This window comes from Neodiprion lecontei, chromosome 1 (genome assembly GCF_021901455.1).
Source record: "Neodiprion lecontei isolate iyNeoLeco1 chromosome 1, iyNeoLeco1.1, whole genome shotgun sequence".
NCBI lineage: Eukaryota > Metazoa > Arthropoda > Insecta > Hymenoptera > Diprionidae > Neodiprion > Neodiprion lecontei.
This window is the reverse complement of record NC_060260.1, coordinates 5,197,612-5,212,446: the sequence shown is the minus strand read 5'-3', so window position 1 is coordinate 5,212,446 and position 14,835 is coordinate 5,197,612. Positions and strand designations below refer to the sequence as shown.

General features: G+C 35.3%; 3 protein-coding genes and 1 long non-coding RNA gene across 11 annotated transcripts in view; 1 reads left to right on the top strand and 3 right to left on the bottom strand.

Moving 5' to 3' along the window:
- Positions 1-966: 966 nt before the first annotated feature.
- Positions 967-2,712, bottom strand: LOC107223781 (eukaryotic translation initiation factor 1A, X-chromosomal). The gene is made up of 5 exons (XM_015663585.2): positions 2,560-2,712; positions 2,214-2,297; positions 1,735-1,971; positions 1,358-1,458; positions 967-1,133 (listed from the first exon to the last, which is right to left on the bottom strand). The coding sequence occupies exons 1-5, from the start codon at positions 2,573-2,575 to the stop codon at positions 1,128-1,130; spliced, it is 444 nt and encodes a 147-aa protein (XP_015519071.1). The 5' UTR covers positions 2,576-2,712; the 3' UTR covers positions 967-1,127.
- A 1,074-nt stretch (positions 2,713-3,786) lies between these two features.
- LOC107223776 (intraflagellar transport protein 88 homolog) overlaps positions 3,787-14,835 on the top strand; it is a 29,410-nt gene continuing 18,361 nt past the window's right edge. Inside the window, exons 1-16 of one of the 5 annotated variants that reach the window (XM_046745525.1) lie at positions 3,787-3,824; positions 6,612-6,850; positions 6,961-7,011; positions 7,169-7,341; positions 7,447-7,642; positions 7,734-7,951; positions 8,153-8,384; positions 8,934-9,091; positions 9,245-9,431; positions 9,529-9,715; positions 9,804-9,951; positions 10,032-10,143; positions 10,259-10,327; positions 10,401-10,701; positions 10,807-11,001; positions 12,768-12,879. In XM_046745525.1, the coding sequence (XP_046601481.1) occupies positions 6,716-6,850; positions 6,961-7,011; positions 7,169-7,341; positions 7,447-7,642; positions 7,734-7,951; positions 8,153-8,384; positions 8,934-9,091; positions 9,245-9,431; positions 9,529-9,715; positions 9,804-9,951; positions 10,032-10,143; positions 10,259-10,327; positions 10,401-10,701; positions 10,807-11,001; positions 12,768-12,879 (2,474 nt within the window). In that variant the 5' untranslated portion in view covers positions 3,787-3,824; positions 6,612-6,715. Of the gene's footprint in view, positions 3,825-5,698; positions 5,783-6,081; positions 6,851-6,960; positions 7,012-7,168; positions 7,342-7,446; positions 7,643-7,733; positions 7,952-8,152; positions 8,385-8,933; positions 9,092-9,244; positions 9,432-9,528; positions 9,716-9,803; positions 9,952-10,031; positions 10,144-10,258; positions 10,328-10,400; positions 10,702-10,806; positions 11,002-12,767; positions 12,987-14,835 lie in introns of those variants that run through there. The other 4 variants (XM_046745521.1, XM_046745517.1, XM_015663579.2 and 1 more) reach the window with 4 other exon arrangements.
- On the bottom strand, positions 3,806-5,575 carry LOC124295468. Of its 3 annotated transcripts, XM_046745550.1 has the most exons (3): positions 5,380-5,575; positions 4,592-4,848; positions 3,813-4,476 (listed from the first exon to the last, which is right to left on the bottom strand). In XM_046745550.1, the coding sequence occupies exons 1-3, from the start codon at positions 5,573-5,575 to the stop codon at positions 4,393-4,395; spliced, it is 537 nt and encodes a 178-aa protein (XP_046601506.1). In that variant the 3' UTR covers positions 3,813-4,392. The 3 variants fall into 3 exon arrangements, with proteins under 3 accessions (XP_046601502.1, XP_046601506.1, XP_046601498.1); XM_046745546.1 differs by having other exon boundaries at positions 3,806-4,848; positions 5,425-5,575; XM_046745542.1 differs by having other exon boundaries at positions 3,813-4,848.
- LOC124295471 lies at positions 10,335-13,915 on the bottom strand. Of its 2 annotated transcripts, XR_006905409.1 has the most exons (4): positions 13,047-13,915; positions 12,537-12,875; positions 11,429-11,551; positions 10,335-10,980 (listed from the first exon to the last, which is right to left on the bottom strand). It is a non-coding gene; the product is annotated as an uncharacterized LOC124295471 (long non-coding RNA). The 2 variants fall into 2 exon arrangements; XR_006905408.1 differs by lacking the exons at positions 12,537-12,875; positions 13,047-13,915 and adding an exon at positions 12,105-12,477.

Sequence of the window (14,835 nt, the reverse complement as noted above, 5' to 3'; positions counted from 1 at the left end):
ACTGGTTCGTAGCGTCATCTGGCAAATTATTTACGTACCAATATTTAAAAGTTGTGTATAACAAGATTCTATGATAATAAAGCGCCAATTTCATTCCTCAACTATGAAAAAAAAGGCGTGAAAATGGCGATTCTTTTTTTGTTCTACATTGGCATTGGTTTTTTGCGCTGACTTGAAACCATATCGATCTTATCAATCAAGTCACGTGATCATGGTACTTGATCTCAATCATTCCTACCGATAGTTAAATATACGTACGTTCAATTGAAATCTCGTATCATTTTCTGATATAATTTCGCGCATGTTTTATTCTTGCGTTACACACGGGCTTTTCATTTGGCGATGAATTACTTAAATTTTTCATTTTATTCAAACAAATATAATGTAAATACATAATGAATAATACAAATTAAATCACAGTGTGGATTACAATGCAATTTTACCTGTAATGCAATAGAATTTTACTAATTAATTACTTGCCAGTTGTGAATTTAATGTATTTTCACCTAAGTTGCAAGGAATGACTGATAATCTAATAATTCATCTAAAAGAACAAAAGGAAAAATACTATCAATACTAATGTCAAATTACAACCAATACCACTAAGGACGAACTTTACAAATAAATATTGGCAGTGGACTTCTTCGTAGATCATAATTCTCTTTCCGATGAAATCTATGTGTTTATTAAAAACTTGCAATGTGTATTTTCTCGAGGGAATTTTTTGCAGACAGATTTTAACGTAGAGTTAATGACACAAGTTTTATTTAGAAATAATTTGATCTAATAATTTTTGTTTATGCGGTCAATTTGCGACTGTTGAAATAGCAATATATATATATATATAGGCATATAATGTGCATAGTATAATATTACGAGTAACATATTATGCTATTTCGGTCTACATTAAATTTACATATACAAGGGTTGCGTATTACAGATATGACGATACGATGACTGCATTAATCAGTGGTTACAATTGTTTATTTGAAGATACAATTGATCAATTATGTATTGATTGGAAGCAAGCAGAACGCCTTGATTGTGCTCCATGTGATGCAATTTTCACCACTCAATTCTTCTCCTAATCTCCATTCCCTCACCACCGTTGATTATTTTTCGGGTCATCAGATCTGTTCAATAGAAAAATTTTACCCACACATTTTCATTAACAATTCAAATTTTCTGAAGTGTACTTTTGACATAACAAGTCCTGTCTCAAGTCATGTGATATGAAAGATTGAACCATTTTGATAGAATGCAATTTTAGTAGCACCAAATAATAGTTGGGCAATCTTGATACGTTGAAAATAAACTTTCAATCATTTTCTGTGTGAAATAAGATTGTTCGACTTACGTTATCGACGTCGTCCTCATCGTCGTCGCTAATTTCATCACCAAACTCAATATCTTCGTCGAACCCATCCTCGACAAATGTAACAGTATCGTTGATGCGAACTGTAAAAATAAAACACGTTTATTAGGCACTAAATCAAACTCAATCATTTCTCCGTTCAAGATAAAATGAAATTTAAACAGATTTTGAGAACACCGAACGGAAACTTATGATAATTAGATAATTAAAGATGTGGCTAAATGCAATTCTTACTTCATAAATTGAATCAAAATTAAAAGTCTTCGCAAGTTCCGCAATATTTTACATCTCCTACCACCCTTTACTTTAATCTCGATGAAAATAATCTATTTACAAATAACGACCACTCCAAATCCTACCTGTTTCTGGAAATTCTCCATAAGTTTTGAGATTACGAGCTTCGTCAGATGTATATTTGAGAATAACGTCAGCTTTGGCATCTTGGTAATCACGAAGGCCGATCAAAATAATGTCACCTTGATTGATCCAAACTTTTTTACGAAGTTTCCCTCTGATGTGACAAAGTCTTTTAACCCCGTCAAAGCACATCGCCTCAAGTCTTCCGTTACCAAGCATCTTGGTTACTTGCGCGTATTCTGTAAAAAAAAAATACGTCAGTATTTTTTATTCCATTATTTTTCGTTCAATACTATTTTGCTCATGAAAAAAAATATTGTGCAAAGTTCATAACATTTCTTTGAGTCACCGATCAATTTGTCTTGTAAAATGTCGAAACATAAGTTGAAGAATAATAATATATCGGATAGATTAGCTTGCTTGCAAAAGTAAATAGGCCTGTGTCATAAGGCATATCATGAACGTGCGTGTTTTTACTTACCTTGGCCATCTTCCTTGAATACCAGCTCTCTCTTTTCAGTTTCATTCTCGTTCTTACCTCTTCTCCTGTTTTTACCTCCCTTTCCTAATAACACAAACACGGAATATATCACTCATCACGAGCGTCATTGTCGATGACGACATTAGAGGAGAAAAAATTATGCATTTTTTTTTTTATCAAGGTGCATCGACTATTTTTAACGCCAGAATGACACTGGCAGGTTATATACCAAACTTAACCACATTGTTCGATAAATCGTGCCAGTCATTCGATTTTGATGGAAGGTTAATTTATGGGTTCTTCGACTTCAAATGATTTTTAAAAACTTGCTAATACTCTGACTTACCTTTATTCTTCGGCATATTTTAGTTATTAACTCCAATTAGATGATGAATAAACAAGTATGTTCAACTTTAATGAAAATGAAAAGAGCACTGCATCACCATGCCAAACCCGCAGAAGAAAGAGGACTACTCTATGCTCAAATCAGCTATGAATATCGTCCAAAATAGCAACCTTTTATTGCCGAATAAACTTCTCGAATACCAATCATACGATAATTTGCTAAATATGAATTTAATTGTTTTCCCCGCTTCGTATGTCTTCAAAACATAATCGAAAATTTGTTTATCATTTTGTCATTTGACTTGGTTCATGCAGGAGAGGGAAATTCGAAATTCATTCAAGTTTTTATTCTTTCGTCAGTATTTTTTTTTATTGGTATAAAATTAAAAGATATGTGAAAATATTGACTACCGCAATTACTCTCATTATTATCGTATGATTTATTCCATATTTATTTACTTTCTTCGCTTTTAGTCACGGAAATAGGCTACGGTAAAATCATGCGAGTTGGGTCTCTCTGTCACATTCATGCCATTTTGTCCAATGGTATTTCTTTCGGGATGCGTGGCGTCTCCTTGCGGTTATGTTGATACCTATGTGAAGTTGGCGTCCGACCTTCGAATTTCTTGAAAATTTTAATGCCAAAATATTGCTTTCTGATTGCTCATAATTACAGTCAAACTTGTATTACTTGCTCGAACATGATTTTCGAATAAATATATATATAAAAAAAAAAAAATGCATTTCCGGGAACGGAATTGAATTCAGGAGTGGAACGTGATTTTTATAAAGAAATTATATATGATCGTGGACCGTCTTGTAACGTTCACTTACAAAAATATAATACTGATGTTTTTGTATTATTATCATGCAACGCATTGGTTGTATAGTGAGGCCTAATGGCGTACAACGCAACATGTTTAATATGACACGATTTATTGATGAATACTTTTTTACAGAAAAGTCTTAGAATTTAAATCGACTTGCTTATAATATAAAACTTTTGCAAAGAAATTTTGTGTTGTGATGATAATGAACAGAGTATAAATGAGATAAATTAGTAAGGCATTGAAATTCAAATAAACTTAAGGAATTTAATTACATTTTCACAGTTTGATCGATTAGCCAAACAGTATAATTGTAAATCAAAATGTGGATGCTTACTCTTGTCATTATTATAAAAAATAAATTCATGCAATAAATAATTCTTGCGATAGTATAAAAAATAAATTCATGCGATAAATAATAAAAAATAAAAATAACGCAGTAAGTATTTAACATATTTTCTCTTTCATTTTTTTTTATTCAGCCTCTTGCCAATTTCTTTCTTTTAATTGATTCAATTTGCCAAACCTAGAGTGACAGTCTTCGAGTTGCATGTAAATGATGTCCCAGAAACATTGCAAGTCGTCATTGGTTACCAATTCTTCTTGCGAACCAGTTTCACATTTGGTTACGAGTTTTCGAAATAGTTTTACCTCTTTGTTGATCAACAGATTTGATCGACCAATTACGTGATTTATCATACATTGAGCATCTTCTGGGGTATCAGGTGCAGATGTTATCATCATCCAATCCCAACAGAGAGCTTTTAGTCTCATAACTTCTCCGTCTGTGACTTTTCTAAAATATAGTGGTGTTCGCTCTTCATTTTTTTCAAACGCTGCAGCAGTTAGTAATTCATCACGTTCAGATTGCATTAGCACAGTATCAGTCTTAGTGTTGGGTTGCTACAGCAGTTTTTGTCTTAAAGCTTTTTTCTTTCGAGCATAGAGAATACAAGGAGAGCAGAATTTAGGAGTAACCGTCGTGTAAAGATCTTTTTTCGGCTGTTTCAATGCTGCCTGATCAAGCAAATGCAGGGACGGTAAACAGGCCGGCGGTCTAAACGCATAATTTTCTGGTGCAAATGAACTGCCTGGAATATTTATTATTTCAATACTTTTTGAAGCTTTGTGTACGATCCCTTGGTCCAAAACTTTTGTGATTATTTTTTTATTCCTTAAAATAATAGTAGCATCAGGTGAACGTGCCTTCATACAAGCTTCCGATGCCAGCCTTTTTGCAGTGGCTCTAGTGATTCTGGGTGACATCGTTGACTTGATAGGTTTAAATGCTGACAGACTTTGGTGTAGGAACATAGAGGAATTTAGTTTATCGTGACAAACTCCAACACACAATACTGGTGGTTTCATTGCTTTTTGAATTTTTTTTTGCAAATCTCTTTTTACCCTCCATCTCAACAATTTCATTCGTCTATCTTCTTGGACGATTTGATTTTTAGGTCCATCTGTGAAAATTTTTTATTCCATTGATGGTAAAATCTTGCCAATGTGTTAGTAGGATTTCAAGATAAAATTATTTTTTGATAAGAAAATTTCAATACAAAATCGTAAGTACATCAAACTAAGTGATATTCTGAAAAATGAAAAAACAGTGCAAACCCCTAGGTCTAAATTTTCTACCTCTGCCCATGATTATACCGAGTTGTACTCAGAATTATACCATGGACATTAGTGGTGACGGTGGGCTAAGTTGAGTACTTGTATCAAATGTAATGCTTTTATTTCTGTATAATATTTCTGTCAGCTGACTGTTCGTAAAAAAGGTCCCGCTATGCTTGTAGTATTATGCTATTTGTTTCCTTTACATGGTTGAACTAAAAGGGTAGCTGCGAGAGATCAATAGTTATTAATTCAAGCGAGACAATGGTAATAAAACGGTAATAAACAGTGATAACGGTTGATATTTTAGGAACAATGACGAGTTAGCTAACGAAAGAGAAAATGTTACCGAATAGAAAAATGTACTAGACTATTACCTTGTACGTTTTCCATGCGCCCGATGCTGGATGTAACCGGAGAACCTGCTCCGATGATTTTTCTATTAACATTATATGCGTCCAAACGCCTTAGTTTTCTTGCATTTTCTTTTTCAAAAGATTTTATAATTCTCGACTCTTCTAAATTGCCGAATCCAGCCGCTTTTTTCTTATAGTGTGTTCTAAGACCTGCCATATTCTCTGTTGCTCATGATCAGAAATAATGACTGACTACCGAGATAGTTGACTGCCTCTGATGGCCTGGTAAGAAGAAGGAAGAGATCTGTCCTGTGGTAAACACGACATCGAACATAACAAGGATTAAATACCACCTCGCTCGCATTCTAAGCACAAAACATATACCACATTCTGCAAATAATAACACGTTTCCAACAGAGCGATGGTAAGAGCTAATGTTGACAATTTTTCTCAAAGATGAACAATGAATCATTAGTAAATCATCTGTACTTTTTGGGTTGACATGCTTTTCACTTAATTAATAATAATAAAAATCGATCACGTGCACTTGTAATAATCTTCTTTTTTTATGTCGATCTTATAAAACGTTATAACTAGAACAAATTTGACAGTCAACAACAATAATAACAGAAGACTTTAATGGGACGTTATGTATAATTACGTCTGTTAAACGTTATAAATCAATGGATAATTAATGCTTAATCATTTATAATAATAAAGTTAAATAACTTATATATATATCTGTATATTCTTTAATTCATTCAACAAGTCCTAATACATTGCATAAATGACCTTCTTGTGATTTAATAATATCTCTAGAATGGTGATAGATACAGGAAAACTAATGAAATTTGGTAGGTTTCCTAAAGGCGAAATTAAATCGGGCAGGTAATTAGTCCATTATAAAGACTTCCCTGGATTTTTTTTTTAATTATAATCTAATTCTAATTTTCGAATGTCTAATATAATTTGAATGTGAGCGAGGTGGTATTTAATCCTTTGTTATTGTTAGATGTCGCGTTGATCGAGTGACAAATTGTAAACGCCAGCGGCCAGTTGCCAGTTGCCAGCGACGCGAGTGATGCTGTCAAATGTGAATTAGAAATTTACTGTGGCAAAATTGTTGTTTTAAAGTTTGATAATAATACGTCAACCGGTTAAAAATACTTTGTTTACGGGGTTGATAGGTGGATGGATTATCTTGCGAAGTTTTACGCGGTAAATCAACGTGAATTAATAACGCGATTAAATAGTTTTGCAGAGAGCTACGACCTAACCTCCAAAATCGAGGTAACTGCGGTTTGCAAGTGAAATACGCAACAGAGATAATCGGATTGTTCAAGAAGAACGGGCAGCAATGACGACGCTCATACATGACGATGATATTTATTCTGGATACAATGACTATCCTTCGTTATTCAGCACTAAGGATTTGGACCAGGATGAATTATATCAAGACGCGATTAAAGCCAGCTACGCAAAACGCCCCATTGTAAGATTTCAAACACGTCTTTAACCTAAGCAATACTCTAATGTAATAACGGCATCTGATACATTGTGAAGGGTGAATTAGATCTCGCGTGATGTCGTATTACGTTTCAGATCACACCGAAAAAACCTGGCACTGCTATGCGTCTTGGAACTTCGAGCGGAGTGAGTTATACTTCACTGCATTATCATCAATACACAATCCTCTGATATAGCCCATATGAAACATATCTGACAAATATTTGTTATACTGCTCATTAAGAGCACAGTTTGGTCAACTACTAAGCTCAACGCTAAAAGTCTGCAATTATTGCTGGTGTAGTTTCACAGAAACGGAACTGGAATGATCGGCAGGCCAGGCACAGGTCCAAGGCCAATGACTGCGGTGCGTGGGGCTGGCTATACCAGCAGTAGTAGGCAACCTTTTGATCCATTGAATATGAACAGTAGTTCGAGAGGGCCTGCACCACCGTTAGAGACGGGTAAAGAGGATACGTAAGTGATTTGTGTTTGAAGATTAAGCGGGTTGATTCAGCCAGATTTTTCTGTTATTTTAAGTGGATGCATTGTTCATCTTGAATACTTCATCATTATTTCTAGACCTGAAGAAAAGATAAAGATCGCAGAACAGAGGATAATGGAATTGATAGAAAATTCTGTGCAGGCCATCTGCGAGAATAACTTTCGTGTTGCCCTCGAGAGAGCGAGAGAAGCTTCGTCTAGGGAACGAGCCCTTATACGTTTACAAGAACAAGCTGGGCTCAGTGACAGTCATAATGTTGATCTAACATTCGCAGTGAGTTGCATAGTGCATTTTGTGTAATAAGTGACAAAACTAAACTCTTAGTGAAATTCGTGATTCTGTAAAAATACAATGTTATTCGCAGGTACTTTTCAACTTGGCTAGCCAGTATGCTAATAATGAAATGTACACAGAAGCCTTAGCTACGTACCAAGCAATTACCAGGAACAGAATGTTCAGCAACAGTGCGAGACTGAAAGTAAACATGGGCAATATTCATGTCAAGATGGGGCAGCTACCGCAAGCAATAAAAATGTACCGTATGGCTCTAGACCAAGCTCCTACAGCTCAGAAGGATCTCAGGTGAACACCAGACATTCAATTCAAGTACTTATTCAATTTGCAGGTGTATTCGAATGTATTACTTTCACGGATTTAGTTTTTGGTATCTTGTTGTTCAGTTTGTAATTGTAAAGTAATTCCCAAAATTTACGTTAACTGACAAGTTTTGAACAGTATTCAGTTAATTGTAATTACCTACTAACAACGTAAAACTATTCGCAGAATAAAAATAATGCATAACATAGGAATGCTGTTTGTGCAAATGGGTCGCTTAGAAGAAGCTGCAAACAGTTTTGAATGGGTGATGCGAGAGAGGGCTGAATTCAAAGCAGGGTTGCATGCTGTACTTTGTCATTTTGCATTGTCTCATCGAGACAAAATGAAACGAGGTTTTTTAGAATTGCTAGAAGTGCAGCTTAACATTGATCAGGAGGACAAGTATAATATTAACACTGTGAGTTGAGCGCATGTGACGAAACTTTGAAATTCGTTTATGTCTTCGACTCTCTTCTATCTCTTCATATCAGAAAATACCTATAAATGTCTCGAAATGAACATTATAAACATTTCTTCTGCACTTGACTTATAAACGGCACGTACTATGAACAAGTTTAACTCGTGTCATGCTCCGCGCACCCTCATCCTCCTTACAGAAATTCACCATCCCGTTTGCAAAGATTAAAATTCGTAATTTATGTTGCTAACAATATCTAAGGCTTGTCTCTTGCACCACATTAATTTCTATCAATGTTAATCAATATATAGCTGGCATGCTCCAAAGTTTCACAATGGCTCTTGTTCTTTGTGTAAGAACAACTGAAAACCGAATAGCTTGATGAAGTAAATATTTGTTGACTTTATCCGATACTTTGAATAGATGTGATCTAACTTCATCTGCTGTTCAAGTACTACTGCAAATGACAATATAATCTTGCACAAATCGAGTGTGAAATTCTTTTACCCTTTTTGAAATCCCATTTCAATACTTATAATCAATGTTTAGGAAGATGTCGTGGCAAATATATTGAATGAAGTGATTAAAAATGACGAGCTATCAAAGCTGGAGAAAGAGATGAAACAAGAAGCAGAGAAAACTATTCTTACAGCAGCAAAATTAATCGCGCCTGTTATCGAAGATACTCTGACAGCCGGGTTCGCTTGGTGAGAAACTATACCTGTGTGTCATTTCAGTCCGAGTAAAATTTTGGTTACATTATGAATCAAATTTAATGGAAATCAAATTGTTGAAAATGAAACATTTCCTCCCTTCTAGTCACATCTTGCTAGTCCAATTACTGATTTATAATTTATCAGGTGCGTTGACATGATAAAATCGTCTGCATACTCACCACTGGCAGCTGATCTTGAAATCAACAAAGCCATGGTATTTCTACATAACAGAGAAACACAGCTTGCCATAGACACTTTGAAAGTCTTTGAGAATCGTGAAACTAGTGCAAACAGCGCTGCATCTACCATGCTATCGTTCATTTATTTTCTGGTAATTTTAATTTATGATGCATTTAATCGATTACGCAGTTGAGATCTTTTTAACATCATGTTCGACTTACTTCTATGAATATCATTTCTTACTACAGCAAGGTGAATATGACCAGGCTGAAAAATGTGCAGAAACTGCTAGGCAGGCAGACAGTTATAACGCAGCTGCATATGTTAATTTATCAGCGTGTGGAATCAAGAAAGGAGAGTTGGAGAGGGCAAGAGAATATTTACTGTGCGCTTTAGACAGCGATGCAAGCCACGTTCAAGCTCTTTATAATCTTGGTTCGTTCTATACCCAATTCTACTTGCCTTATGGATTCATCAAAAAACAGAGGTGCAATGCCTTATCACTATAATACTTTTAATCCAGGACTGGTTTATAAAAAGCTTCACGCCTATGAGGAAGCTGTGGAGTGTTTCTGGAAATTGCGGAATATTATTCGGTATGACCCCCAGACGTTGTATCAGCTTGGACACCTCTATCAGCTCATAAATGACACCGATCAGGCGGCGGAATGGTACTTTTTCATCACACAAGAGGTTTTTGTAACAGCTTGTATGTAATACCTGTATTAACGCTACTTGTTTGTTTTGACAGGTACAACCAGCTGCTTGGTATAATCCCTTCTGACCCTGGTGTTTTGCAAAAACTAGGAGAGATGTACGATACGTTGGGAGACAAACAGCAAGCGTATCAGTATTACAGTGATGTAAGAATGAATTGCATTATCATTATGTGTCCACTTTAGTCGCACTGTTGAATAAAATATGAAACCAGTAATAATAAAAAGTTTGCAAACAATAATTATCGAAACATTGTTTCAGTCTTACAGATATTATCCAGCAAACTTTGAGGTGATCGATTGGCTGGGTTCCTACTTTATATCAATGCAGGTATCTATATATTTCTATATTTCATTTTATTCTGCATTTTTTGTTTCCATTATCGACAATTGTTGATTCTTAGGTGGCAGAAAAAGCACTAATATACTTTGAACGTGCCGTTGAATTGGCACCTGATCAACCGAGATGGCGGCTACTTGCCGCGGCATGTTTAAGGAGAACCGGCCAGTTTCACAAAGCTCTTACAGAATATCAAGACATCCATAAGAAATTCCCTGAAAATATCGAGTGCCTTAAGTTCTTAGTTCGACTGTGCAGTGATTTGGGTCTGAAAGAAGCACAGCTGTATGCGGCTGAGCTCAAAAAAGCTGAGAAGACTAAAGAGCTTAAGGAAAGACAGGGATCAGGTCGCCCGGGAACTACAAGTGAGCTATTAATATAGTTCGGTTTTCAACTCCTGAATAATTATGGTGAACAAAATATTCAATTAAGTTTATTCGTCGAGTTTAAACTGTCTTGTTCGAATCCAGGCTCCCGACGAAGTAACAGTGGCACATCGTCACGAGCTGGTTCTGGGCTCAGCATCAGGTCGGAGCATCAAACCAGTCCTACGTCGGGGAGGAATGATCAGCAAGGACTCTACAACGGAGGTCCGGTTAGAGCGAATCGTTTGGCCATGCTTGAAAGTCCATTGGAATTCACACCTGAGGCAAATACGCATATCAGTAAGTCACTCAATGATCTTTTACTTACATTTTTTTTCTTACAACCACAGAGTTGAACTACTGTGAAATTTCTTATTGAGATGTAATTGCAATTATGTCACAGGAATAGTTACTTATTAAACCATCAACAGATTTTCAATTATACAACCAGCAAGAAGCCAGGAAGTATTTTTATAATTAATAAAAAGATTGCACATTGATCGATGCTAATTGTAAGTGGGTTCAAGGAGTTTTTAATGTGATCCCTGAACTCATGCCAAAGTTTAATTTACCTACTTTGAAGAAAAATATTGTCTAGGTGCTTCAGTTATTATAAAAATTATATTATAATACTCTGGAATTTTGTACAGAAAGTGATTAACACAATAGACAATAACTGTAGATGGCTTTCGGTGCATCCAGATTTCTCCTATATTGAGTGGTATACCTAACTAAGTCCACCATCTCTTTTGCACAATCTGCGATTTCAATGGATACGATTTTTACAGTGAATTCTATCACCTAAGTGGGGTATCCAAACGCTACTCTTGATTTATTTACAGCTGGGGATCTGGAAAAACACAAGATTTTCATTAATTATAACTCATTGTTATTTACGTGACTTGTTTCATTTGATTATTAAAGCTAATCAGGTTTAACCCTGATAGGTATCAAGCGAATCATATAATTGTTCACTTCATATGAAAACAAACCGATTAAGGGGATTTGTGCAAAAGCCAAATATCTATATATATATAAATATATATATATATATCGTATAATATATTTATCGGGCTGTAAATACATTCAAGTTATCTTGTTACTCAAGGAAGTCACACAACTTATTTCACCATTTGCTAGTCGTCATTTGTTAAAAAATTATAATCGCTTGAGGTAGCAAGCAAACATGATGGTTACTATTGTAAACTATTTTTGTTCGTCATCATTGTCTGATAGAGTAGAAGTTTGGATTTGTATGCAGGTGCTTCGAATGGAGATGTCTTTTCATTAATCAACGTATTATTCTCAAGTATCTGACCATGTTTCCAAAGGTACATTATAATCCTATTTCTATCGTCAGAACGGTATGAATTACTCTGAATCGGTTTTTCATTAAAACCCACCATATGCGATATTATGTATTTGGAAAAATTCGCCGAAAATACTGTTCAGAAATCTTTCAGATTATTCACTTAAATCTCACATCACATATTCTGCACTGATTTCCGGCATTTCTGGGCAAAAAAGTTTCTTCAAGTTGAAACTAGACTATAAAACTTTCCATAATTGATTCTGGAATATTCCGTTGTAACCACGTCTCGTGACTTCTATCTACTAGTATAAAAAAGTTGATATCAAACACTTCGTTACGAAATAACCGGCGGTTTATTTTTTTCCTATCTTTCACACGTAATATTATAAATATTCTGCAAGCCTTAGTATCGCGCAAAGCTTATCAAAGTAATGATTATCATTGCAGCATTGCACAGCTTCAGTTGCGATTGATATTAAACGGAATGATGTATACACGCTGTTTGATGGCCCTGTATTATTACCTTAATGGATTGACTGGATGATAGATGTACCTAACTCGTCCACAGATTCTATTCCTGGCTCACATATGTCTTCTTTAACACTCTACTGATTGTTGCAGTGATGATCTTGCGACGCGAGTGAAAATTTTGCGCGCCACTGAGCGACTCTGGAAACATTTTCAGCTTCGTTTTGCTGGTTCTCTTTTTTTTTCTCGTAAATAGATTACGAAATCCAAGCTCTAATTTTTACAGATACTAATTATTCGGATCCTGTCGGTCCTCTGCCTTCGCGCCCCATGACTTCGGCAGGGAAGAAAGACGAAGACTTTGGAGACGAAGAACTCGGAGATGATCTTCTACCTGAGTAAATACAGTAATAGCAGTATTTTGATACGGCTCAAAGAAGGAGCATTGGCGAATTTCGATAAATCTATGTTTACTTCAGTCTGCACGGTACCTTCAAGAAAAGAGGTATCGGATCAGTTATTAAAATACTTGGTAAAAGTCGTAATAATATGCAGCTCTGTTTACCTTAAATATCGCTTGAATCTGTTCTGTCTAGCTTAAGGTCAAACCTCGCTAAATTTCGTGTCTGGTAATAATTTCCAAGGGATTCATGGATCCATGTGTTGTCTTCTTATATAAAATATATGCAGCAGTGTAAAAAGGTTTCTAAAATGACGGACAGATAACATATAGATCGAAAATTCAATCGAAACGAAACTTTGGGAGACCTAAATAAGTTTGGGAGAGATAAGTTGACATACCTACAAACAAGAAATTGTAGTCGTACTAACGGTATGTCAATACTCTGTCTAAATGTGAGTGAATGCCTGTAAAGGCTGTTAGACGCGTTTCAAACATCGCTGATCTCGTCATTCCGTGCAAAGCTCTCTAGAAGACATTGTGGTCAATGAGTTGAGTGGGAAATTTATTGTTGTTTTCATGAAATTAGTTTTGAAGTTTTAATCTAATGGTTTAAGTGAATAAAAAGGTGATAACATTAATAATGGGCGTAATAAAATTGCCGTCGAGACTATTCGTTATAATTTCACGGTTCGTCTGAACGTCAAAGGAATATGATGACTGAAAATAAGAAGGCTTCTCTTAGAAACTTTTCCCGGAGTCGCGGATTTGAGAGGATCGATCCAAGTACTGATTTGGAATGGGGAAGGTAAAAATAATTTTTTTTTTTCTATCTGAATGCGCGATATAAAGTGGTACAAAGCTTCTGACACTTTTGCACGTTATATCGAGAGAGTGGTTCGAAAATTGATCTTTTTTTTTCTCAATTTCTAAAGTAAGATATATTTTTGATGAGAAAAATTGGTCGAATTTACGCGTTAGATATTACAAATGATAATTTATAGATAAAATACTGGTCACGGTTGCTTCCAGCATATCGAATATATCGTTGTCTGTTGGCAAGAGCAACGCGAAACAGATCTCAGAGGCGATATAAATAATGACCGCGTCCATATCAGATTAAATTTATTGTCGCCGGGATGTCAGATGTACGTCTCTCGTATGACTTCGTTATCCCTTAACAAGGCTGAAAGCATAATATTTTGACTTTCGACCGTATTTGCCAGAAGTATAAATAGACCAATATATGTACGTTTTAGATTTATGTTGACAATTATTAGGCGAAATTACATAATTTCTGATTATGATTATTACCTATATTTTTCATGCCGTTAAATATTTCACCTGGGTGCATGTATGCTCTGAAACCGCTAGGAAATTATGATACAATAAATTACGAATCAAAGAATCGATGTAAAAAATTATTTACAATAATCTCGGCTTCGTTTTCGTTAGTAATAATTAGTCTTCGAGACATCTTGAAAACCTTTTGAAATCGAATGATCTTCATCCAATGTCAAAAGTTCATACTCTCAGAAGCCAGAGTGCCGATAACGTGCAATTTCTTCTCTAGGGTCAAAGATTTATCGTGTATTGTGTATCATTCCACTTCACTCTAATCATCACGCGCACTTTGCCAGTATATGCCTATATATAGTACAACTACACACATACACGCACGAACCATAAAAATCGCTCATCAATCACTGCCGCGTCGTTTTATCCGAAATCTGAACAACTCTTTGGGATTTTGTCACACTTAAGAAACTTATTAGCAAGATCGAAGTTGGCTGCGTCAAAAAAAAAAAGAAAGAAGGAATATCGTCTAGACAACTTGGATCTAGTTACAGTGATATTTATTCATCGATTTGAAAATTTTGATTCCAGCAAAAACGTGACTGAGTGGTATTAAAAAAGTAAAAGCGCTCCAGGTTTTTTGCTATCGAAAAAGGCA

Coding starts and splice junctions, on each gene's coding strand:
- LOC124295468 (XM_046745542.1), bottom strand. CDS start 5,575: ATGGCAGGTCTTAGAACACACTATAAGAAAAAAGCGGCTGGATTCGGC. Junction 4,849..5,379: donor GCGCATGGAAAACGTACAAG/GTAATAGTCTAG, acceptor AAATTTTCACAG/ATGGACCTAAAAATCAAATC.
- LOC107223781 (XM_015663585.2), bottom strand. Junction 1,972..2,213: donor ATTCAAGGAAGATGGCCAAG/GTAAGTAAAAAC, acceptor TTTTTTTTACAG/AATACGCGCAAGTAACCAAG. Junction 1,459..1,734: donor TGGAGAATTTCCAGAAACAG/GTAGGATTTGGA, acceptor TTATTTTTACAG/TTCGCATCAACGATACTGTT.